The 24,820-nt window shown below is 38.5% G+C and overlaps 1 protein-coding gene and 1 long non-coding RNA gene across 3 annotated transcripts in view; one reads left to right on the top strand and one right to left on the bottom strand.

Moving 5' to 3' along the window:
• Positions 1 to 24,820, top strand: part of LOC133265035 (uncharacterized) — a 188,204-nt gene that overhangs the window by 9,129 nt on the left and 154,255 nt on the right. The gene's annotated exons all lie outside the window — the stretch shown is intronic.
• LOC133265034 (uncharacterized) overlaps positions 7,929 to 24,820 on the bottom strand; it is a 73,751-nt gene continuing 56,859 nt past the window's right edge. The window contains exon 2 of the mRNA XM_061445200.1: positions 7,929 to 8,568. Coding sequence (XP_061301184.1) covers positions 8,016 to 8,568 — 553 coding nt within the window. The 3' untranslated portion in view covers positions 7,929 to 8,015. The remainder of the gene's footprint in view (positions 8,569 to 24,820) is intronic.

The following is a 24,820-nucleotide window of genomic DNA, read 5'->3' as shown; positions in this document are numbered from 1 at the left end:
TGTATTTCTGCAAAATCCCAGCAGCTCCCTCTGCCTTTTTCTAAGTTTGGATCCTGGGGACACCTTTTCCTCCCATCTCACATTCTTCCCTCTGGATACATCTTAGTGCTCTAATTTCTATCTAGCAGGGGAAAGTGCATGTTGACCCAGAGCACATTCCTGGGAGAGCAAAATTAAATAGGTTCAGTAGGTCTGGGATGCACATAAACAGGTCTTAATGTAGTGTGTATTCTCATGCCATGCATTAATGAAGGGGGAGAGGGACTGAATCTCACCAAAGCATGGCTTTTTGCAAACTTTCTACGCTGTCACGAGATCAGAAATGGCCAGGAATGACAAATAGACACAAGGGACTACACCCCAAATACAGGACTTAGCCCTGGCTTGTATACAATCCTTGATTTTTCTGCCAGCAAAGCCTCATGTAATTGATTGCCAAAACTCCCTGCATCTGCCTAACTGGAGCTGTGTGACAAATCCAATCCAGTCCATGGTAAAATTCCAGAATCATTCCCAAGGAGAGATTAAATTACATTCATATAGCACACACCATTGCTTAGTTACATGAAAATTCATTCTTCTAGTAAAACTGGGGTTTATGTTTATTTAAGAAATAACAAACAAGGGATAAGGACATTAACTGAATATGGGAAGCTACTGAGCAAAGATTTAAGAGTTCAAAAATCACATCTATATTTTTTTTAAAATTAGTATTAACAAGGAATTTCAGCTAAATGTCCCCCCTGAGGAATCAAGTCTGTAACTGAGTGGCCTTAGCACCAACTGGCATCAGGAAGAGTTTAGAGGAAACATATTCTAAGGCTGACAGATGTTACTTTGAATGATCTATGTAGATATATTCCTTGGAATATTCCTGGCTACCACACAGGAACAGTTGTTGTCAGGCTATTACTTGACATGATCCAGTAATCAAAGTTCTGCAACTGAATTTCACAGCTTCCAAGATAATCTGGGGGGCACCTGAGGGCTCATAAAAGGAAGGTTATCTACATTAATACTCTATTCAGATTGCACTAACAACAGTGCTTCACTGGTTGTCAGTGGGCTGGAAAGATTTTTTTCTTCTTTGTTCCACATTTTGTCTTAGGGACAGCCAAGTGGTTCACCTTCTTCTGAAGCCCTGAACACCAACCATCAGAGCTATGGATTTTTATGTAGGTCTTAATGAAGTTAGTAAAGCCTGTAGGATCAAACCTTACCTAAAATATCAGGAAATGTCTCTTCTGACTGCTTTCATTGTAAATTCTAATGAACAAAACTGAGAACAGTCGATTCCATAAGTTGTCCTTTTTGCCTGCACAACAACATCTTTTCTCTGTCTGCACAATTTGCCGAGAGACCAGCCCAGAAATACCCACATCTCCTATGGAAGATGGGTATGAACAGTCAGAGCGCTCACTCCACTTCCAGATCGTTGGAAGAATGATCACTACTGACAGGCTCAGCATAGTAGGGACATAGCACTGGTTCAGCTTTTGTGGTCTATGGATCATTGCTGATGAGGGTTCCACAGCTGGACTACAGTACTTGTCGGCCCTAGCTGACTTTTTAACGTAAAGACATCTGATGGTCTGAATGGAAGGCTGAGAGGAGAATTGTGACCCATGATTCAAAGCACTCCACAGAGGAGTTTAACTTTCATGTAAGTTCTGTCAATGCTGTGTTGAGCAAGAAAAAAAAAATACAACCAGGAATACTGAAAGAAAAGTCTATTGCATGCCACTCTCATGTGAGTATCTTTACAGCTACATTTTTCACTGTGGTTCTTTTATAAGGAAGGTGCACAGTAGAAAGAAATTGCTGATAGTAGGGTCCCAAATCATGATGCCCAGAAAATCTAAGCATTTTCCTTAGAAAAACCTTGCTTTTACCTCACCAGGAGATTTTCCTCAGTAAGCACTTTGAAATGGTTATTAGGAACTAGAGGGCTTGGAGCACAGAAAACGGAAAGTTAAACTACCTGCACGACACAGACTTCCTCAGACAGTCTAACTAAAGCGCTGTGGGAAATTTCACAATACACTCATAGGCTTAGCTGGTACTAGAAAATTAAATTGAGATCTTTTTTGAACATTTTTTTCCTTCCTGGGAAGGGAAATAAGCATCTTTAAGTTCTATGGAAACTTTAGAGAGGAAAAGAGGGGGAAATTTCAGGAACAGAAAACTAAGTGGGTATTGTTTTGGGACACCTATAGATTCCTTCTAAAAGACTGCAGAGAAACTAGGTTTCTTCTGCTCCACATCTTTATTCTTCTTTTCTAGGCCAGGATCTCAATCTCATACTGAGCATGCCTTTGTGCTCCTAACTCATGTGTAACACATACAGCTGTGTGCAGTGTAATGGTCATTTGCAGAATGTACCAGAAATTGATACAGAGGCTAAATAAATTTAGTGCCTGTACTGCTAAATAGAACAGGTCAGGAACTGTTCACTCTCTCTGAGGCCAACAAAACGGGGAGGCCATCTTCAAACCCCCTTTTGAGAAGAATGTCTTGAGCAATATCCAGGTATTAGGCATAGGGCAAAATAGGGAGAATTCTAACAATTAAACACACAGTCTAAAGACAGGACAGTGCCTGAACTCATGCCCTGTGCCTTGGCATAACAACACCTGTATTATGGTGGAAGATATAGTGGAAGTAACATCAAAGAAAATCTGCAGTGAGATCTGTACATTCGTTACATCTAATTACGTATTTTTCAGAAATAAGCTTCCCAGGCATATTGTCCTTTGTTATTGTTTGCCAAGTTTATTCTACCTATGTCAAGAAACTCACTGTGAAACTTCCACTGATTTAAACAATGCCAGGATTTCAGTTGTATGGGGTGAGATGGCTCTGAGAGATCAGGTGGGAGTCTGTGCCATATCAAACTGCAAATTGACCAGGCCCCCAAACATATTCCTTAGAGATGGTTTTCTCATCTGAGGAGTTCATCACATCCTTCCAGAGACGAGCCTGAAAAAGTATCCCAAACTCCAACACTCAACCGCTTTAGTAAAGCAACAGTGGTGATGGTGATGTTTACCCACATGATGGAAATGAGAAAAAAGGGCACACAAGAAAAGCGAGGTAGAAGAGAGAGAATCATCTGGATTAAGACCTCCACTTGCTTAAAAATCAAATCAAAGTGAATTTTGATTGCAGATCACTGCCATGAGTATTTGTCATTGTCTCCTGGTATGTCTTTTGTAGTTTGGAAATAAACCCAAAGCAACTTCTGATCAAACTGGTTTGGCAAACTGATAAATTTGTCTTCATTTACATTGCTGGACAAGGGGCACAAAATGTGTCCATCTATATTCCCAATTTAGTATTTACACCATGCTCTGTGAGACTCCCCAGATTAGTATAATGTTGACAATGGCCTAGGGTTTCAATACCCCAAGAGTAACTTTGGTTTTACTGGAGCAGATCCCTTTGAATTAAATATTGGTTGGGATGTTGCCGTAGCCCTTACTAATCCACGTCCTCCAAAGATACTTTGGAAGCACTGGTCACTCATTCAGTAGATAGACTAAACAGATATAAATTTCTTGAAAAAACATGTTGCTTATTTTCTCTTTTGCTTTAATCACTAAGTAGCATCACACATTTGGAATATGAGAGACACAGATCTTGGAAACCAAAACCTGCACTTAAGAGGTTATTTTCACTTCCCCCCCCCCTACACCCTCAGTGAGTTTTGTTTTTTTTTTTTGGTTTCCACTAGTTTGAACTGCAGGTATCCGTAGTTCATAAAGGAAAGTTTTAATGCTAATGTTTTCAATTATTTCATTATTTTATTTATTGGTTTCTAATGGATAAATTTAAGGGCTTGTTGTTCACACACAACCTTTTAATCTCTTGCTTGATTTAAATATGTTAGCTAAACAGCCCCTGGTTTAGTTCTTTTAGGAAAAGGAAGCATTCAAAGTGACCAAATATTTTACTTGCAATGACTGGAATACCAGTTACTGTTGATTTCAGAAAGGGTCACTGCCGGCAATGTTTTTCCCAAAGGCAAGATAGTAGTTCTCTCATTGAGCAGAGCCAGCTTTTTTCTCCTTTCTCTCTTTTTCACTGCCAATTTCACTACTGATCTTGTGCAATAAAATGTGCTTGTCAACGAAAATGTCAACCAAGTTTAAAAAGAATAGTCTAAATAAAACAAAAAAGTAAATTATTTAAGTAGAGTTGTAGTTGAAACTTGAAAGAATTTTGTTTGGTGGTTTTCTTTACATCATTCTGCCAATGGAGGAGGGACTCTGAATTTCTAACTAGTGAAGCCCTGTCATAACTGGGGCTGACAGTTCACATTGAAAATTCTGTTTTCTTCTTTCCCAGGAAAGCAAGTCAAAGTTAAACCAACAGACTATTGTTGGGAAGTGACTTACCTTTGTTCTGTGCTTCCTTATAAATTAGCCACTTCTGTTTTCTGGCTTGCTTGTAAAGAGAATTACTAGAATTTAGGGTCTCGTATGAAGTATAGTATTTAAAAATGCTAATGCCTCCATTTAGACAGTGGCTAAATTTAGAGTATAACAATCTGAATCAGAGAATGTTCCCAAATAGTAATGAACATAACGGAAATACACTGTAAATTTTGGACAGTATATGATGAATTCAGCTAGAAATCTGAACCACCAGCTCTCAAACTTAGTAACGTTTAAATATCAGTGAAATTAAGGCATTTATATGAACACAACGTTATGTCTGATCTATTCAGTATGATGACACAGTATGATACTGAATTTCATATTTGCTTACTGGTGTTCCTGCATACAAAATTCCACACGGAAATGCACAAAACTGGACCTTTGCTCATTAGAGTTAGAATGTATCTCAATGTAAAAAAATTTTACTGCGGAATTGCACTTACAGTGCTGTCTGCATGGAACTCTCTGTAACCATAATTTTTTTGTATATATCTATATATACATAACCTCTATTCTCCACTAATTTACCTATCAGTATATACTACAGTATATACATGGCCAGTTCATTAAGGTTAATTTGTTCAAAAATATTAGAAGCATTAATTTCTGGCTTATAGCTAATGGCTGCTCCCAGCCAGTGTCTTGTTTCATCATTAGTGTCAGCTAGATTATAACTCACACCCAACTGTTTTTACACTATTTAATAGAATCAATTGATGCAATGGTTGACAAGATGCTGTTTTGCATTTTGTCATCTCACTAATGCACATGGCTTAAAGGCATTGGCATCCATAATGTGGGGCAGTTTTGTAGGAGGCACAGAATAGGCTGAAGCTGCAAGGGCCATTTTCATAAAATATTAATGAAATTGAAAAATACACTGGGGTTGAAGGCTTGTCTGCTAAATGTAAGGTAAAATCTATTCTGTTCTGCTTTCTGATGACTGTAATTAGCAGCCCTAATTAAAAATTCAAACCTTGTGTATATTTGAAAGCATGAATCTTAGCTCTCATAGTGTTTATTTCCTTTACAAAGTATTTTATTTTACAACACTAATTGAACAGGATCCTTCCTAGCCTGACAGCCGCAGCTGGCTGGAGCCAGTTTATGTATCCAGTCTCTCTAGACTACTTCCTTTTGTAAGCAATAAAACATCTTTAAAAAACATGTATATGCTCTCTATGAGCTATTAACTCTGTGTCACCCAGTGTGGAACTGGCCATCCGCACACATGCATTGTTGTTTCCTTCACTTAAAAGTGACCTCTTTGAAAAGGCAGCTTTTTTCTGATCTTCAATATTTAATGTGGATTTACTTACATTAAATGACCACCTTTCTTAAGGAGACTTGGCCCAATTCTGACATTATTTATGAACAGCATATGCTGTGCAAAACAACGGAAGGAATCACCATTAGTTCCAGTAGAAAAATCTACTTTTTATCATCACTTTGTGTAGTTATTTTGAAATTCATGGTCAAGATACTAGGGTCCCACTAGGGAATATGTGACTGCAACCCAAGTCCAAATTGATTATAACCGCATTACTCTCTGGAATCCAATGTACAGCAAAGAAAACCACGTGAATGGGTAAAGCTCCCACTGTTGTATTTCCTCTTTTCAGTTTACTTCAGGAATCACTCTGAACTGTACCATTTCCTATTTTCCTTTCTATACCCTGGTAAGAAGACAGCACCAGAATTTTAATATCCACAATCATAAGCAACATTTTCCCTCAGAATCTTGTAATTTTGAAGAGGTAGCCTTTCAGCTCCTCATGTCAGACCAATGAGGCTATTATAAGAGGGGACAAGGTGGACAGACAGAAAAAGGTGTTGGGAGACACTCCAGTGCGGCTTTGCTAACCAAGTTCTTCACTGATTTATGTGAGAAAATTAAATTTGATGATGCACCCTGTCTGTGACAAAGGGTCTGATCCTGCAACTCTTGCTCAGGCAAAACTGACCTCGGTGAATCTTTAGCCTGTGCAAGGAATGCTGGAGCAGTTTCAAAGATTAGCAGAAAAATAATAATTTAAAAAAAAAAGAAAGTAAGAGACACCCAAAATAAGCCAGGCCTGAAGAACTGGGACCCACATGCCAATAATTTGGGCTGCAAAATTCAAGATGTCATTGGATGATACTTATCACTAATTTGTAATGAAGAAATAAGAGTCTAAACTGAAGTCCACATATCTTTTTAATATCAGAAGATCATTTAGTCAGTGTTTAAACTTCTGAAACAGAAATTCTGCATTGTAATATAACTGGAACATTCTTAATAGTTTTCACAAAATTATTTAGATATTTTTATTTTTAAATTCCATTTTAAAAGTTAAGCTTGAATAATTTCTTTTAATCTTTCATGTCCACCCTTTCACTTTCTGTATCCAAGGAGCACACAATCAAGGAGCCTTCTAAAAAAACCTCATTCCCACAGATGTACCTCCACAAATGTTTCAGACAAAGCAATGCATGTCAGTGAAATTTTATTTTTCTGAAGAATATTCAAGCAAGTTCTGTTAAATGATTCTAAAAATCACTATGGGATACACCAAGGGACTAGAAGGACAACACAACCTATGTTTACTGCTGACTGGTTTCTCCCTAAGGTGGGATGTCTTCCCCACACATTGTTTTCATAGTTTTCAGCTCAAAACTCAGTTTCAGTCTGTGAGGCACATCTGTTACCAGTACTTGGAAGGCAGCCAGTGGGTTGAATACATGGTTTACATATCTCAGTTCTTTATTAGAATGAGAACAGGATTTACAGTCTTCTCCTCTTTCCATGCTGTGTTTTCCACCTAAAAGGCCAAATTGAAACTGCAACCCACTTTACCTGTCTATCACAGCATGCTCTGGGGTACCCCATCAGGTAAATCTAGAGGCATCCAGGGTTCTTCAGCACACCAGTCCTTAATGTTCATGTTCACTGCTTTTTTTCCTTCCTTTCACTTACCTCTTTTGAATTTAAGAACTTAGGTAGATACTAACAAAATAAACCATGTTATGAGTTTTCACTGTAATTTCACAGGGAAGTTCCCTCTGCCATTTCTGAGATTCTTGAGCAAGACTCCTTGCCTCCTAGAAACCAAACCATTTCTAGATCACTTTTAGGAATCTCATCGTTAGCAACTAGTTTATAGTAGTCACCAAGTTTCCCTTGGTAGTCAAAGGGGAGTGTCTTAGAGGGCAATTCAGCCCACCTTTCCTGAGCACTTAGCATTGCTGATCTGAACAGCTCTCCAGAGAGAGTTCACTCTGTCCACCAGCTATAGAGGACGTAGTTTAAAATAAACCACAGATGACCACAGGTAGGTATGATGTATCTAACCTTAACGTAAGTTCTTTGGATGACAATCACAGTTTTCTCCTGTCATGACAGCTGTGTAGTTCACTAATCCTTTAGATGCCCCTCTGCTTATGGAGGGCCTGCTCTTATGAATATCTCTATGCCTTCATAGATCTGAAAACCATAATAAATGAATAGAATCATAGAATCATAGAATAGTTAGGGTTGGAAAGGACCTTAAGCTCATCTAGTTCCAACCCCCCTGCCATGGGCAGGGACACCTCACACTAAACCATATCACCCAAGGCCTCGACCAACCTGGTCTTGAACACTGCCAGGGATGGAGCATTCACAACTTCCCTGGGCAACCCATTCCAGTGCCTCACCAACCTAACAGGAAAGAATTTCCTCCCTACATCCAATCTAAACTTCCCCTGTTTAAGTTTTAACCCATTAACCCTTCTCCTGTCACTACAGTCCCTAATGAAGAGTCCCTCTCCAGCATCCCTATAGGCCCCCTTCAGATACTGGAAGGCTGCTATGAGGCCTCCACGCAGCCTTCTCTTCTCCAGGCTGAACAGCCCCAACTTCCTCAGCCTGTCTTCATACAGGAGGTGCTCCAGTCCCCTGATCATCCTCATGGCCCTCCTCTGGAGTTGTTCCAGCAGTTCCATGTCCTTTTTATGTTGAGGACACCAGAACTGCACACAATACTCCAGGTGAGGCCTCACAAGAGCAGAGTAGAGGGGCAGGATCACCTCCCTCGACCTGCTGGTCACGCTCCTTTGGATGCAGCCCAGGATACGGTTGGCTTTCTGGGCTGCAAGCACACACTGCCGACTCATGTTCATTTTCTCGTCAACCAACACCCTCAAGGCCTTCTCCACAGGGCTGCTCTGAATCTCTTCTCTGCCCAACCTGTAGCTGTGCCTGGGATTGCTCGGACCCAGGTGTAGGACCTTGCACTTGTCATGGTTAAACTTCATGAGGTTGGCATCAGCCCACCTCACAAGCGTGTCAAGGTCCCTCTGGATGGCATTCCTTCCCTCCAGGGTATCAACCGAACCACACAGCTTGGTGTCATCGGCAAACTTGCTGAGGGCACACTCAATCCCACTGTCCATGTCAGCGATGAAGACGTTAAACAAGACCGGTCCCAACACCGATTCCTGAGGGACACCACTCGTTACTGGTCTCCAGCCGCACATTGAGCCATTGACCACAACTCTTTGTGTGCGGCCATCCAGCCAGTTACAGTCCAAACCCAATTACAAACCAGCAATTAGGAAAACTGTGTAACCTGTGAGGTTTTCACTAGTTTCTTTAAATCTTAAAATTATTATTTGTTAACAGAAGTTGAGCACAGAACTTTCCTGAGCCTTTTGAAACCATTTCAGGCAGAGGATTATCTACAAATGGTACAGGTACGATGTGGCTGAAACTACAGACTGTAGGTTGTCCCAGTACTGCTAAAAGAGATTTATGTAATATAAGCACAAAAGAAATATCAATTCATTAGCTTAAATAAAATACAGAGTTATATAAGCTAAAGGACATAGCAGTGTTATGAGTTAGGTGATGCGTCTATTATTTGCTTAATAAGTTGGATTCAGGAGGCATTGGCTGGATTTGACATACCACTGTTACAGGCAGTTTATAACCTAGTGAAAAAGATGAGAGTCCATGCCCCATACAGCTTGTTATCTATGGTGTTTACATGATTATTAACTGATTTTTGGAAGAGGTGACTGCCCCTACAGAATTCTGCTTCAGTATTTTTATATGTATTTTTCTTGCAAATGTTTTATGCATCTTTATATTAACCTTTAGTTTAAGACACAACTGAACTTCCTATGTTATAATGATTTCTAAGGAACAATTCATGGAGCAAAAACCACCATACTATTCTCTTTTCTATGGAGACTCATTTTGAGCCCCATTAAGAGCACAATGTTAAATCTAGAAAAACATATTTCTCAGTTAAAGTCAAAACAAGGGACATACTGAAAACCATTGGTGTAGGACTCCCAAGATAAAATGGTTTAAGGCTGTGCTTTAAAATGATGAAGCTAAACATTTTAACATAAATATTGCTTGCTCTCATGACTCAGCATTGCTCATCTGTGTTATTGACAGCAGAGTGACCTAACACTTACGTGCTTTGGTGGATCTCACATAAGTTTAGTTTTAAAATAGTGACTTTATTATTTTTCATGACAGGAAAATAGAACAGAAGACCACTAAAATTTGGTTGGTTTTAGATTATGGTTCGGAGATTAAAGTAATTACTTATAAAGAGTCATAAACTGATGTGTTGCTGAATTTGTCTCTTTCCTCCCTCAAGCTGTCATACCCCAGGCAATTGCCTTCACATCAGTTAAATCATTACTTCTTTCTCCGATCAATGACAGCTTCTCCCACCAAGGACACACTCAAAATGAGGAGACACTTTCAGGGGCATTTCCAGTCCATCCTCATTTTGCAGTTATTTATCATAACAGGACCCTAGCTAATAATGCCCTTTCACAACCCACAGATACATATGACACTTTTTAAGCATGCTTTGCACTCACTCATGTAGATGAATAGCTTTAAGGATGAGCAGAGGGGAGGAGAACTTGACCTGTTGACCTAAGCAACTCAGCAGGGTCATGAATTCAGTGCTGACATCTGCCTTCAATCCACAGTTGAGGGTGTTGCTGTTAGGATTTTGGGGATCCCATTAATGTAGGAGGGGAAGAAAGCAAGATCTCACTACCCACTTGTGGAGAGGGAAATAGCCGTATATACTCATTATGGTTCATGCTTTTATGTTAAAGAGGGGAATGGATTGTTTTCTCCCATTAAAACCACAGAGCAAGGACTGATAAGATGGGCAGAAAGTCCTTATCCTTCTGTCCTGAATTATACAGCCTGTGTTTTTTTCTATTTTGTCTTTTGTATATAGAGATAGGTCTACTCACATATGCACAAACAGAAACTAGGTTAATTCTGAGACATAGCAAAATCCTTAGGAAAGTTTTTTTTGCCTTGTCCTGTAATGTGATCGTTCAAAGAGTACGGACTATAGCGCTGGTTTATAGATCTGTGCAGTATGCAAGGAAAGCGGAGGAGGCTGTGGGAAAGGTTTTTGTATTGTCAGGTGGAGAGGGAGCATTTCCCTGGTGCATCTTTTAAGATAATGGTGCCTGCTTCAGACTTGGTAAGATAGGCTGAAGGAGCTGTTATGAAGTGTTTTTTATCAGCCTGGTCTGATGACAACAAACTGTGCTTCTAAGTGCAATGCTTGTATTAGGAGGTATAAGCAATTGAAAATATACCACATGGAGGGGAAAGTATCTACGCATGATCTGCATCTCTACTGCTTTGCAATAAGCTATTCCTGCCATAACTTTTTAGTTGCTTACACATTTTCCTATTGTAAAACATGTATTCAAAGTCTAACATTTGCAGTTTCAGGGCATGTTCAAACAGTCATCTTATTTAAAACATTAAAAATATATGCTGTTTACAAAATCTGTTTTCTTATCTCCTCTCTTTTTCTCTCCCTCTTTGTCTTGCATTACCTTGCTTTGAATTCAAATGACCTGTACTTCTTCAAAATTACCCTTTCATACAGAAGTATCTGTATCCATAGATATGAGGGGTAATGATCCTCAGAGATCTGATTACAGGTGTGGAGTTCAAATAAAAGGCCTTTTTTACGACCACTTTTTAAAAAACTCATCAAAATCATAGGGAAGCAAACTAAAAACAATAGCAGCAAAAATGACCAGCAAACACTGCTTTGGAGTGCATGTAGCATGAGTAAGAATTTTAAATTAAGCCTAACACAAGGTTAGTTCTATCAGAGATGGAGGGAGGTGTTTGGGTTGTATATTAGTCTTTCTGCATTCACTCCGTATATCATATATTCCTACAGATCTTTCTTTCCCTCCCTTCACAGTTTACTCTTTCTCCCACTACCTTTTTCTTCCTTTTCCCCACCTCCTTCTGCCATTTATGGATTTTGACTGACAAGAATTGTCACACAGCCACCCTCTAAAGCATCAGCTGGGGCTGGCATTCCTTCTATGTAGACATACAGGGATATCTCAAAACACACCATTCTGTGGTAAATGAGCTTCCTAGCTGTCTTGTATATGGCATGACTGGATAATGCTGTGTGTCTGGTTTGGCCAAAAAGCTGCTTTCTCTAAGAATGCATCTTCCCTTCCACTGCCCCAGCTCCCTCCTATTTTTCAAGACATCTGTCTGTCACTGAAATAGATGCATGTCAGCCAGGGTGGTCTTTGGTCCTTCTAGCACATTGACCCTTGCTCTTCTGGCATCTCCTGTGGGCAGAGGCAGCTGTGGCACAGAGCTGCTGGCCACATCTGGGACTGCAGTCCTCTGAGCGGCCAGCACAGGCCTACTCTTCTCTCATAGGTTACGAATAACCCTTGCTGAAGTCCATAGTTGCTTACATTACATGAAGAGGAAACCTCTCTGAAACGACCAGAGAGACCTGTAAATTTCTAACAGTTTAGGCAGATAAGTACATCAGGGAGAAATAGCATTGTGCATGTGCAACTAGGTTGGTAAAAATGGAGTATCACTCCTTTGTTCCAAGGTCATAATATATTTTGCTCATTTAAACAAGAAAACCTGAAACAATAACAAAAAGAAAAAAAAAAAACAAATTCTAAGGTCCTTTTTTGTTTTTATAAAGGCCAGGGTTACTCTTACAGCAGATTTGGACCTCATCAGGAGGTCTTCTGAGATTTCTGGATGGGCTTCAGAAGTATCATAAAGAATGCTGCTGAAGCTTAGAGGAAAAGCAAGAATAATAATTGTGTTAATCATTGTTTTTTACTAATGAAGCACACCGATTTCACATATTTTTAAACTGCTTTTGCCATCTTTCATATAAAAACTAGATCCCTATGAAGCAATAAAATGTACATGCTATGCTATTGGATGCTGTCTAATATTTTCAAATCCACTCACATCTTAGTGAAAATTTGGGGGTGGAAGTAGCATACAGAATGTTTCCTCCTGGATATTTAAAAGGTTTCTTTGGTTTCCCAGTGAAACACACATACATACCTTTCAGAACATGTAGGCCTGTAAGTACATGTTCAAGTTAACAAATTTCCCTAAGTTATTATTTTGCTTACATGTATTTTAATACATAAAATACATGTTTACACATATTTTCATTCAATCAGTTTGGTAGATAGATAAAGCAGGGATTCTTTAAAAAAAGCTCACGTAGCAAATACTTTTTATTAAACAGACTTTTTAGCAAGGCCTCTTATGGGGAGAAACAGGGATAATTGTTCTAAACTAAAAAAGGGAAGATTCAGGCTGGATGTGAGGAAGAAATCTTTACAGTGAAGGTGGTAAAATCGTGGCACAGGTTGCTCAGAGAGATGGTGAATGCCCCATCCCTGGAGACATTCAAGGCCAGGCTGGATGTGGTTCTGGGCAACCTGATCTAGTTGAAGGTGTCTTTGCTCATTGCAGGGGAGTGGGTCCAGATGACCTTTGTTGGTCACTTCCAACCCAAACTGTTCTATGATTCTGTGACATTTTCAGACAAACCTTTCAAGTATTCTGCTATAGGATTTTACAAATTATTGTAAAATGTTGTACTTGGGTAGCAAGCAGAGTTGTGCAGCCTGAAAGTCCGCTGCACCTTCAGGAAAGAAACCTCTGATGAATGGGAATTCACTGGCAAGAAAATCCTGTTACAGACCAAAGGCAAATCTGCTTCACATGTTAGAAAGGCTGTGACTGTATCTTTGATAGTTTTGCAGAGGAACGCACTTTGTAGAAGTGGCCTAACGCAAAGTATTTAGAAATGAAGTGAGAAAAACACAGCCAGGTTTAGCTATCACCTTCAGATTGGTGAAGTTGATACCCTACATATCTTAACTGCACTCAAGGGCACTCTGTAAATTACTGTCAATCTTTTTCCAAAGACCAAAGGTAGGTATATATTTGTCTTAGTTTTGTAAAGTGGAGGGAGACGTGGTTCATGACTCCACCATACATATGCATTGCATCCATTAAGAGCAGCATCTCGATTTAAATGATCAGGAAGAAAATCGAATCTGTTGTTAGACCCTGGAGGTTGTTGCAAGAGTTTAGGGAAATCAAACCAGTTTTATTGAATACCCATTTTAAATAATCTATTTATTTTGCAAATTTCAGTTTTAAAATAACCACACAGCTGGAGGACCAGATTTACTGGTATGCGTTGGCTGTGCTGCACTGCTTTGGTGATGTAAAGCATCTATAAACTTGTGTTAACTCGGCTTGTTGGGGTTGGCTCCCTGTTGGGTTTACAGTTGCTTCATATTGCCAGAGCAGCTCAGAAAGTCGAAGTAGACTGGTCTATCCGTTCTCACTGATGTGAGGCACAAGAGAGTATGCAGGGCAGTGGAGAATCAGGACCACTGTCAGTAAACAAACATTATTTCCAGTGGGAAAGAATAATTATATAAGGGTAGTATAAAGAAAATTTATCTTTGTTGTGTGCAATTTTAAGGAAGAGAAATTAAACAGGCAAAAGTTCTCTGGAGTATTTTTCCAGTTTTAGATATAATCACAAACACACTTTCCTATATACTGGCATGCTCTGTGCTGCTAGGTAGCTAGTTAAAAAAAAAAAAAGATGGATGACGATGAGAATTAGCATCAGAGTGTGTTAATGGCATTATGTTTTAACTCTTGATTTCATCTAAGAACAGTTCATAAGGAATTCTAATAACTCTGATGCTCCCAAGAATGTCTTGTTAGTAGGTCTGTATGTTTTATGAATAGAGACACGCAGAACAAATTCCTGCTGACAGACAAGGACAGAAGGTGAATGTGGGGAAAAGTCACAAGCCATTCCATGGCAAAGGACAAACATGTTGGTACATGCATTAAAAATGAAGTAGCAGTGCACTGTGTGGTATATATATTTTAGTTCAACTGTGAGTATGTTTCAGACTGCTGCATACTTGGCTTTCTTTTTAAGTCTGGTAGCTGCTGCTTCATAAATAGCTCCTGACCTTACTAAAATTTTGTTGCAGTCTTCTCACTGCAGGCATTAGGTCACTCATTGTTAATGAGTGTATTAGATAATAGATGTTAACTCCAGCACATTGCAGTGTTTCAACAAAGTGCATTCCCTAGCAATGAACACAAAGTGTCACTGTGACCACACAGTAATAATTCCAAGAAATACAATAAGTTTTACTTAATTTTGAATTTATTTACTTGTTATGTGTGCACTCATTTGGAACTTCTCACATTAATTATCTTCACTCCAAGTTGGGCCAGTCTGGAATTCTAATTATCTTCATTTTTACAATTCATATCTCTGAGGTCTTGGAGTACTTTGGAGGTGAACACTGCGCTGTACATAATCAAGGCAGAAAAGAGACAGGTGGCAATATTATACATTTCAATTGCCTTGTCTGATGTGCCCCTTTTGTAGAATAATGAATACTGGAGAAACAAATTGGTCTGTCAGAGTCAATAAGAACCCAATGCCCTGAGCTGCTGGTCACTAATGCTTCCTGTACTTGATCAATGTGCTGCAGGAGATGTTCTGTTCAAAATAGTCAAAGATGAGCAGCGGCACCAGATTTGGCAGCAAGACTGGGAGAGTGAGTGAGATCACCCACAGGGTTGGAGTTTCCTTGAGCTAGGGAAGAGGCTAGAAAAAGGAAAAACCAAGTGCTTAAAGGAAAACCCTGCAAAGAAATAGACTTCTACTGTGTCCTGTTAATAGAAAAGGAAGGGGAGGCCAGTTCTTTCCTCCAAAATGTTCTGTTAAAATGAATAAGCAGAAGATGATTTCTACAAGACAACATAGCAGGAAAAAAGGACATTCTAGATCTCTACAATTAAACTCAAAGCATTAGAATAACCAGTGTGAGAGGTAAGAAGTTGAGAAGGATCAAATTTTTGACCTGCAGTTGTGATTAGAAAGCCTAAATTACCATAAACAATTGTAACATGGCACAATTGCCATGTACCTGATAATGATGTTCAAGGCAGAAAATCATTTTAAGTAAACTAAGAGTAAAGTAAAACAAATAGGAAAACTTTTGTAATAACATCACTTTTTAATCATGTCCATAAACAGCTTTTGAAACTATTAAGTGATCAAATAGAAAACAATGTCTGTGCAGGAAGAGGACAAAAAGTGATTTATGCGTAACACACCAGAAGGACAATTTGTTCAGTGGGTCTTGCTAGCATAAATCTAGACAGCTGAAGGGTACCTAGGAGTCTGCACTCACGAAAAGCAAAAGATAACAGAATAGATAAATGAAATACCATAGCTTTTCTTACTGAAAAGTAGACCTCAAGGAAGCAACTTACAGTTGTGTGTTAAAAGTCATGGTCAGAGCAGACTATTGTTATTTTCCACTCTGCACCTTGCCTGAACAGTATGTTGAAGGCTTCCAAACCTTTCAGCAGAATGACAATACAAGTACCTACATGAACTTGAAAACTTAGCAACAGTGGGAAAGAAAAAGAGTTGGAACATGGAGGAAAGCTTGAGCTGGACTTCGCATTCACAGAGAGCCTTATAAAGATACTCAGGATGGGACTGTGCTAAATGTATCAGTCTGAAGGTCAGTTGTTTCTAGGCTAAGCTAGACATTTATGCACTCCAAAGTTGATTGACATAAATAGGCATTTCCAGAGGTTAGTTAATTTGTACAGATATTGCAGTATGGAAGGTGCTTGTCTTTCTCCACTAAGAGCCAAAGCTAAGTCAACTGAATCCCATCTTCTCTGAATACACAGGGAGTTCCTCTCTGACTTCTTCCAGTTTTACTCTGATTCAGCATTTCTGCTGAATTTTTTCTTATTTTATTGATAACGATGACAGTTAATGATAATTTTCAGAAAAAGTCTAGTGCTTCCCAAAGCAAAGAATGAAGATAATGAGAATTGGATAAATTATCCTTCATATATTGATCATTTTTTAAAACTGGGAAATGTTTTTTTATTAGTAGCTTTTTTTCATTAGAGCAGGATTTGGAGAGTGCGCAAAAAATTGGATCTATGGGGTCACATAGTTTGATATTTTGTTTTCAGAATAAAATATTTATACTATTAAAAACCAAAACAACAACAACAAAAAACAACAACAAAGCAAAAAAACCAACAAACCAAAAAAACCCAAACAGGACACCAGAATCTAAAATTACTCATTAAGACAGTATTTTTTCCAATAAATTTAAAGCGTAAGAGTGTAGAAGTTCTTGTGAAAGATCTATGAACTTGTCTCTCAATGTATTACTAACCTTTCATAAAAGCCTGAAAAAGAAATGGGTATTTTTAACAATCGTTCTTTCAGTATGGCCATTCTTATTTGGTTTGATAAACAAAGAAGAAATGATCCGAACTAATTCAGTAAATTGGGAAACACTAAGGCCAAACTCCTCTTCACCCTGGAGAATCACAGTTATTCGCAATTATTATGCCAACTTACGTACCTCTGAAAAAATATTAAAATCCAATTCTTTCATCAGCTGTAGAACAGCAACAGCTACAACTGACACAAGAGCAGAAAGAACTGTTGCAGATTCCCAGGATAGAGAATGAAATTAAGGAAACAGTATTTGTGCTGGAAAGCGGGAAAGACTATGCCCCCAGTGGATTTGCTGTAGAATTTTTAAATACATTTGAAAGTGAAATCATATCAGGCTTACAGGACTATGTCACCAAGCTTTTGAGAGAGGATCGCTCCCAGATTCCCATAGGGAAGCAATCGTCTTTCTGCTTCTCAAACCAGATTATGATCCTCTGGAGAGGATATCCTTTCGATAATTAAGGTTATAATCACAGTCCCATTTTAAGGCTGATTTTGATCTTCCATATGAAACTTCCATATAACTATGCAATAAAGTCACACAAAATAACCAGAGAATCTGCATCAAGCTTACATAAATATACATTAATAACTCATATTTCTAGCCACAATTACAAAACCACACATACGCATTTTTTTCTGCCACAAATGGATAATACAAATTTATCTTAGACTATTTATAAGCATTATTCTCAAGAAACAACTCTCTTATATTGCCAGATACCGTCTTGTATAAAGAAGGAGAAAGGACTTTTTGAATTAGTTATAATAGATTTAACTTTTAAAAAAAACATCACTTCCAGGTGGGGGAAAACAAAAACAAAACAAAAAACAAAAACAAAAACAAAAAAAAACAAACAAAGGCAAGAACAACAAAAGAAACAGAGAAATTATACTTAGCCAGACTAAATATTTCCCCACTAGCATGAACAATGGTAATGAACAGATGGAATTTACACTCTATACAAACTTAGGTAAAATGAGCAGTGAACAAAACTGTTACAACATGCAATAATTCTTAACCTCTTCTTTCAAAAAATTAAGCAGAACAATATGTTCTCTTGCATCAAAACTATTGTCTTTTCATAAAAAGGGACAAGATTTAGTAGTTTTGAATAATTACAGACTGCACCTCATGATGATCAACCTCATATACAGTCCTGTCTTCATACAGGATCTGCCTCCACTTCTGATGGCTGTAAGAAAATACAGAACCACAAATCTTTCTCTCACTGATAAGAATTTACTGGTGCCATAAAACATATGGCACCATAAAAACATATATGTGAACAGGAGGGATTTTTGAGAATTTACCAAAGCCTGTCCTGCAGGCACATGGCGTGATGTCCTCAAGCATCTTAAAGCAGGCCAGAGAGTATCTCCTATTTGTCCACTTATTAACAGCCCACTTCCCCCTGAGGCCCTTGGAGGCAACCTCTATTAATTGTGGAATGATTTTGACATGATGACTCTCAAGGATATTTGTAATGAAAGAATGTTTAGGCCTTTTGAGAGATTAGTGAAGAGATCAGCTGTACACCAAAACAACACGTTTATAGATATTTACAAATAAGACATTATCTGTGGGACATAAATTGAGGAATTTTTGCACCCCTGAGTTCATTCCCTTTGAATACTACTTTTTAATTATGGATAAAGACCATAAAAAGAATCTGCACTTGATATCCTTTTAGGCTGAATAAATTCAGGGGAGATAAAAGCTAAGATCAAGTGCAAAAGCGATCTGGATCAAGAATTCTCTGATGAAGAATAGATTGAAATATGTAATCAAACAGAAACAATCTCTATTAGTGTAAGACACCAAATGTTTATATTTAATGTTATTCATAGAATATGTATGACAACAGAAAGTATGCGCAAAGTAAATAGTGACAGTGATGATGTATGTATAAAATGTAATTTTGAAAAGCAGTCTTAGCATGTGTGATAGGACTTAAAGCATTCAGCAACTCTGACACAAGGCTGCAGAATTTATCAGGGCTGTTCTACACATTTTTAAGTTCTTTACATTAGCCTGCCTCATCACCTAGCTGACCTCTTTTTAGACAGATGTAAAATCAACTTTGTTGACACTCTGTTACCTGCCACTAGGGCATTTATTATGAAGTGTATACCAAACAATTGTCTCAGTTTGGGGTGAGGGGAGAGGATAGTTAAAGCTGGAAGAAACATTTGACTTGGAAAAAAATAACTAATGAAGAAGACAGGAGGATTGCTAAAATATATTGCTAAAATATGGAATGTTGGAATAATTAGACTGGAATTAAGACAGAGAAGCTAGTATTTAGACTATATTAACACCCATGTCTATTAAAAAGGCATCTGTAATAAGAGAAGAAAAATATCTGTCAAATAAAATAAACCCCTGCATGCTTTAAATTAGCTTTCTTGTGAAAATACTTTTTAGAGCCAGCTTTATAGTTTTTCTCTATATTAAACTCCATTTGCTGTATTTGCATCTAAAAAAAAGTCTTGGTCTTCATTGTTCCAGACATGCAGAAATAATGATAAGATGTGAGGGATGTGGTTTAATTTGTCTGTGACTTTATTAACTGAACTCACCTGGGAATCATTCAGTAATAACATACTCAGTGCAGGTCATCATTTCTTCTTCACTTGTTTCCACAAATTTGGAAAGAGCTGTCACTCATAGCTGGGACCCCACTGCCCTCCCCTACCAGGAAGGTTAAGAGGCTACAAAGAGGGTGCTGCCTATTTGCTGCAAGAACCTCTTTTCTTTTGCCTCTTTAGCAAGCAGCTGCACTTTAATTTGCTTCTAACTATGGATTATCAAGGATCAAATGCTCTGGGGAACAAACAGGCACTGGTCACTTACCACCAAGAAGCACCAGCAATTAGCTGGGCTGCCCTTTCCAGGTTCCCAGATAGCTAGTCATCCTTACATCAGCTAGAAATACATGTGAGCAGGTGGAGCCCTCTCCTCTGGACAACTTTTGTATCCCATAGATTGCCATTTCCATCCCTGAACACATGTAGCCTCTTCACATCTCATGGGTCTTCAGGTCTTGCTCACCTGTTCAGATTTCTTGGTCTGATAATGCCCTGTCCTCACCCACAGCACTGCCTTTCAACTTTTTTCTTCCTTTCCCTATCCTCTGTTATACAAAGTGCACTGGAAATTCCTTCTGCATGCAAACCTCCTTTCAGGGGAATCCTACTGAACTGGTTAATGGATTATCCAACATTTAAGACCCACCTCCTATCACTTAATTTGTCTTTAATAATAAATAAGCTCTAGCAAGGAATGAGGAGTCTGTGTATAGCCAGTTGTCTTAGACAATGCCTGAAATCTTGCCAGTTCGTTAAGAATGAGCAAAGATATCTGCTCCGTCTCTTCAACTGCAACAAGGTAGTTGAAGAATATGAGTGAAGGAAGAGCAAGGCCTCCATGTTTCTTTCATTGGCAGCTCTCCCAATCAACAGGTGAGTTGCACATGTTGAGTGGTGTACGTTCTTGAATCTATCTTTCCTGGAAATAAAAATAGGCTAAAGTGTCTATCAGAAAGATAAGCATTAACAAAATTAAATCCCAGGTCACATTTACCCAATGTCTGACAGGGAAAGGATTAACAGCACGTCTTTTAAACTCTGGGTCATGGGTCTGTAGCACAGACTCTTGATGGAAATGTGATGCATGCACACAAGTGCTTCAATTTACCAGGTGCTGCCTGTGGCCTTAGCCACAGCTGCACTGGTTTCACACTTCTTTCAGTTTAGTGTTCAGCTTTGACAGAGAACTTAACTGGATTGTTCTCTTTTCCAAGGGCTCAATTCATATGTCTAACCATAGATGTCTATTACCATTTGAGATGTTCTGTGGCTTTCTGCTGTTCCAGAAAAGCAAAGGATGTCTTGTGCCACATCTGTGACTCTAAGAGGATTTACCCAATATCATGGGATGTCTCAAATGTACTAGGTAACTCTATAGGCAGCTGAATCAAGGCTCTGCTGTCAGCAAGCCCCTAAATTTCAACAATTGTATTATCTTCTACTCTGTTGCCTGGATCTTTCTCATAGCTTTCTACAACTGTGGCTTGATGTCTCAAAAAATGGATATCTCTCTGTCGAGATTCAGGTAAGTTTCTTTGCACTTCTTTAGTAATATTGCTTGTAAAAAAAATCTTTTGCTTGATCCCCAGCTCACACAAAACAAGCTGTCACCTATGGGGATGTGCAACTTGTCATATTACCATTCCGTGTAAGAAAAGGTCTCTTAGTGGTATCTGACCAGTGTCTCTATATTTTTTGTTCAAGCTGGGTCCTGAATACTGAAGCTGTAACATTTTACTATCAAAGCTGATTTTTGCTACTTTCACTCTAGTTTCTTGTTTCATTACATTCTCAGCTGTCGTAGGGCTAACTGCCCAGAAGCTGGCTACTCCCAGAATGGAGACTATAAGGGTTGGTACATTTCTACCTTTTCCAGCCCACACAAGGGAAGGGCACAAAAAGTCTCATTAACTTCTGCATTTAAGCTTCCTTTTGTCTGTGCATGTGGAGCTTTTTTCTTCATCTGCTCCAGGCCTGCTTTTGTTCCTGCATCCAGTCCTCCTGGCTCTGAGCAAGGTGAACAAAGGAAAATGTTCAGCTAAAGTATCAGAAGTTGCTACTTCTGCTCCTACTTGCCCACCAAGGAAAGTTGACTCTCAGTTTCTTCTTTGAGTCCTACAGCTACTGGGTCATAGCCCCCAGTTGCCCCACTACAAACCCACAGGGAATTTAAATAAGATCCCCCACTTATCTTATAGGAACCCTGAAGCATTTGCATCCATATGCAGTTAGTAAGTTCCTTGGCTGCCTGCTTGTATGTATTTTGCTGTACTTGCTTTCTCCCAGGTGCACTGACCACACTTTACTCTCTTCTCTTCCTCTATTCCCCTGTTCCTCAGCTGAGGATAATCTATCCCTTTCTTCCCATTTTTTTTCAGACAAACCCTCTTCCTCCACAACACTTCTGTTCCCACTGAAGCTAACTGGAGACTGGCCATTTATCCAAGCCAACAGGGAATGTGAAAACTAAGAGCAAAGCTTAATGAAGCTTGGAGAGAAAAACCATGTTGTGCCTAATTGCATTCAGGATTTTTCAAGCATTTTCCCTCCATAAATCACTTTGTAACAGCAAATTCATTGAAGGTATGGTCTGCTGACTGATGTACCAGTTACAGCTTACATGCAGGTTTCCATCTAGTGCTGCCTTCTGACCTGGACATTTCTGATAGAAAAAGCAGACACGCACCTTGGCTTAACAACAGCCAGTTTCAAAGCTCATTGAAATGGGAAAATTTCTGCTGATGGTGGAGTTTGAATGAAGTCTCAGAGCAGACATTTACAATTGACATAGCTTTGCTTACAATTTACTCCTTAGTAGGAGTTTGAGAACTTTCTTCCCTGAAAGATTGTTGGGGAAGGTGGTTTGCTTCTTCCTCTGAGATCTTTAAGTCTGTTTAACTTAGAGATTGGCTTAGAAATCTGCCAGAACAAAAATACGACTAAAATGCTACACTCATCTATCGAAAATACCTGAGAACAATGAAGTAATGCTTTGGGGCTGACAGTATCTATTTATGTTGGAAATACCCGTGACATTCATAATGTACAGTAAATGAAAGCAGTCATTCCAAAACACTGTAATGAAATGTTCACACTTTAGAAGTAAATACTGCACAAAATGATCTACTGCATTGTTGTTCCCACTCAAAGACATTTGTTATTGGTGCCATAATAAAAAATATCTTTCTTAAATAGATAATGGATTTTAATAAGCTCACCCTCCAAATACAAAAATGTTTGTGTAAATCTGCTTAAATTGTTTTGCTGGGAAATAAAAGTATTGAGAAATCATTTCCAAAGGGTGATAAATAGGAGGCAGTTACCCTTTTTTTTTTTTTTTTTTTTTTTGGCGGGGGTGTGTGTTTTAAAGTATTGCTTAATTCCTGGTACATGAGTTGAGTTAAACAGATAAGGCTGCCAGCAGCTGCTCCCCACCAAAACACTGCACAGTTACATGGTAAATGGAGGTGATAACATTGCAGTGCTGTAAACCAAGGTTGCAGAAACATGGGCATGTACTGATGACAAATTTGCCTTTAAATCTTCTTTGCTAATATTTATAGGCATGAAATCTTAAAGCACCTTTAATGTGCCTATAATCCTGCCCATTTGACAGCTTTTACATAATTTTTTAGGGAAAGGTGACCCGATCATCCCAGGCTGTTGACAGTGCAGCTGACATGGCCCTCCAATAAATGAAGCAGGATTATCCAGACACTATGGCAAACAACAGCTCATAATATGCATCAAGAAATTTCCATAGCATATCGGATCTTTGTCTTCAATGACACGTGGATCATGACGGGATTTCAAGAATACATTTCCCTAGACACTTGATAAGTTTTAACATAAAGTATAGCATAAAAGGCTCCCTTCAAATAGGTTCTGTTTTCCATATTAGAAAGAAATTGCTTTCAATCTAGAAAACTAGAGGCATGGTTTTAAGCTGAATTATCATACTGACTTATACTGCTTAGTGTAACTGACACTTTGACTGCATTTATGAGTTTATTCAGTTAAAATTATAAACCATTACAAGAATTTTTTTTTTCTGCAGTAAAAGTCACTATTGACAATAAACAAGTCTTGATGAAGGCTATGACAAAACTATGCAGAAGTTTTGCTGAATCTCTTATGCTTCTCTATAAAAACACCTTACACAATATGCAAGCTATATGCCTCCTAGGTTTATACGATAATGTCAAGAAAAGGTTTTGATGCCAGCTGCCAATTCATATCAAAGGTATCATGTGTTATAAATTTAGTTTATATTGGGGTAATTATCAGTGACACAGCCAGACTGCATTAATACTTCTGCTCCTATTACTTAGCCTAGGTACTTAACAATTTGAATGCCACAAAATATCAATACTGATGCTTTATGGCATCATGCCAGAGCAGCCTGGGGATAAGCAAGGTAGAATTGGTTAACAGTTTTTGTTCGAGTGTGGAGTTTGTTTGGTCTCATAAGACATTTATGAGGTCAATTGGATGTCATTTAAAATATCAGGAGAGAAACATATTTAAACTACACACCATGTCCCACTAGGAACACTGAATTCTGTGAACAAACACTAAAAAGGCATTATGAAATCTGCATAGATAAGAAAGAAAAAAAGACTGGGCTGAGGGTTACAGGAAAGGGATCTTCCCCAGAGTGATAGCTGTCCCTTTGACACGCACACAAAGAAATTAAGCAAAAAGGAAAACAAAACCACAAGCACACAGAAAAAAAAAAGCTTTGAAACCAGCAAACCTTAATTTTCACTTAAAATAAGGTTTACACTGATGATAGAGATGCTTACTGAACACTTAACAGGGGACCAAGACAATGAAGCACCTAGGAAAATGTTTAACTGTGTGTTTCCAGGCTGTTCCTTAGTATGGGAATAACAATGATTGGTGATTATAAGGAAAAAAAAAAACCACAATATTCCTGTACCGAACAATGACATTATTAGACCACCAGTTAGCAGATCAAAATGTTCTGTCATGAACCCAATGTTTCTTCTCATGGAAAAGTATTTTCTTCTGTGCCTCTGTTCCTTCATCTGTTAAAAATTAAGGTGATTGGCACTTTGTGAGTACTTTGACAATTTAGGGTTCATGAGAGGTTAGATGAGCTAAATAATA

Source organism: Pezoporus flaviventris, unplaced genomic scaffold (assembly GCF_033815535.1).
Source record: "Pezoporus flaviventris isolate CSIRO_AGI_PZ_B2104156 unplaced genomic scaffold, CSIRO_AGI_Pfla_v1 ptg000003l, whole genome shotgun sequence".
Lineage (NCBI taxonomy): Eukaryota > Metazoa > Chordata > Aves > Psittaciformes > Psittacidae > Pezoporus > Pezoporus flaviventris.
This window is presented reverse-complemented; position numbering and strand designations above follow the sequence as displayed.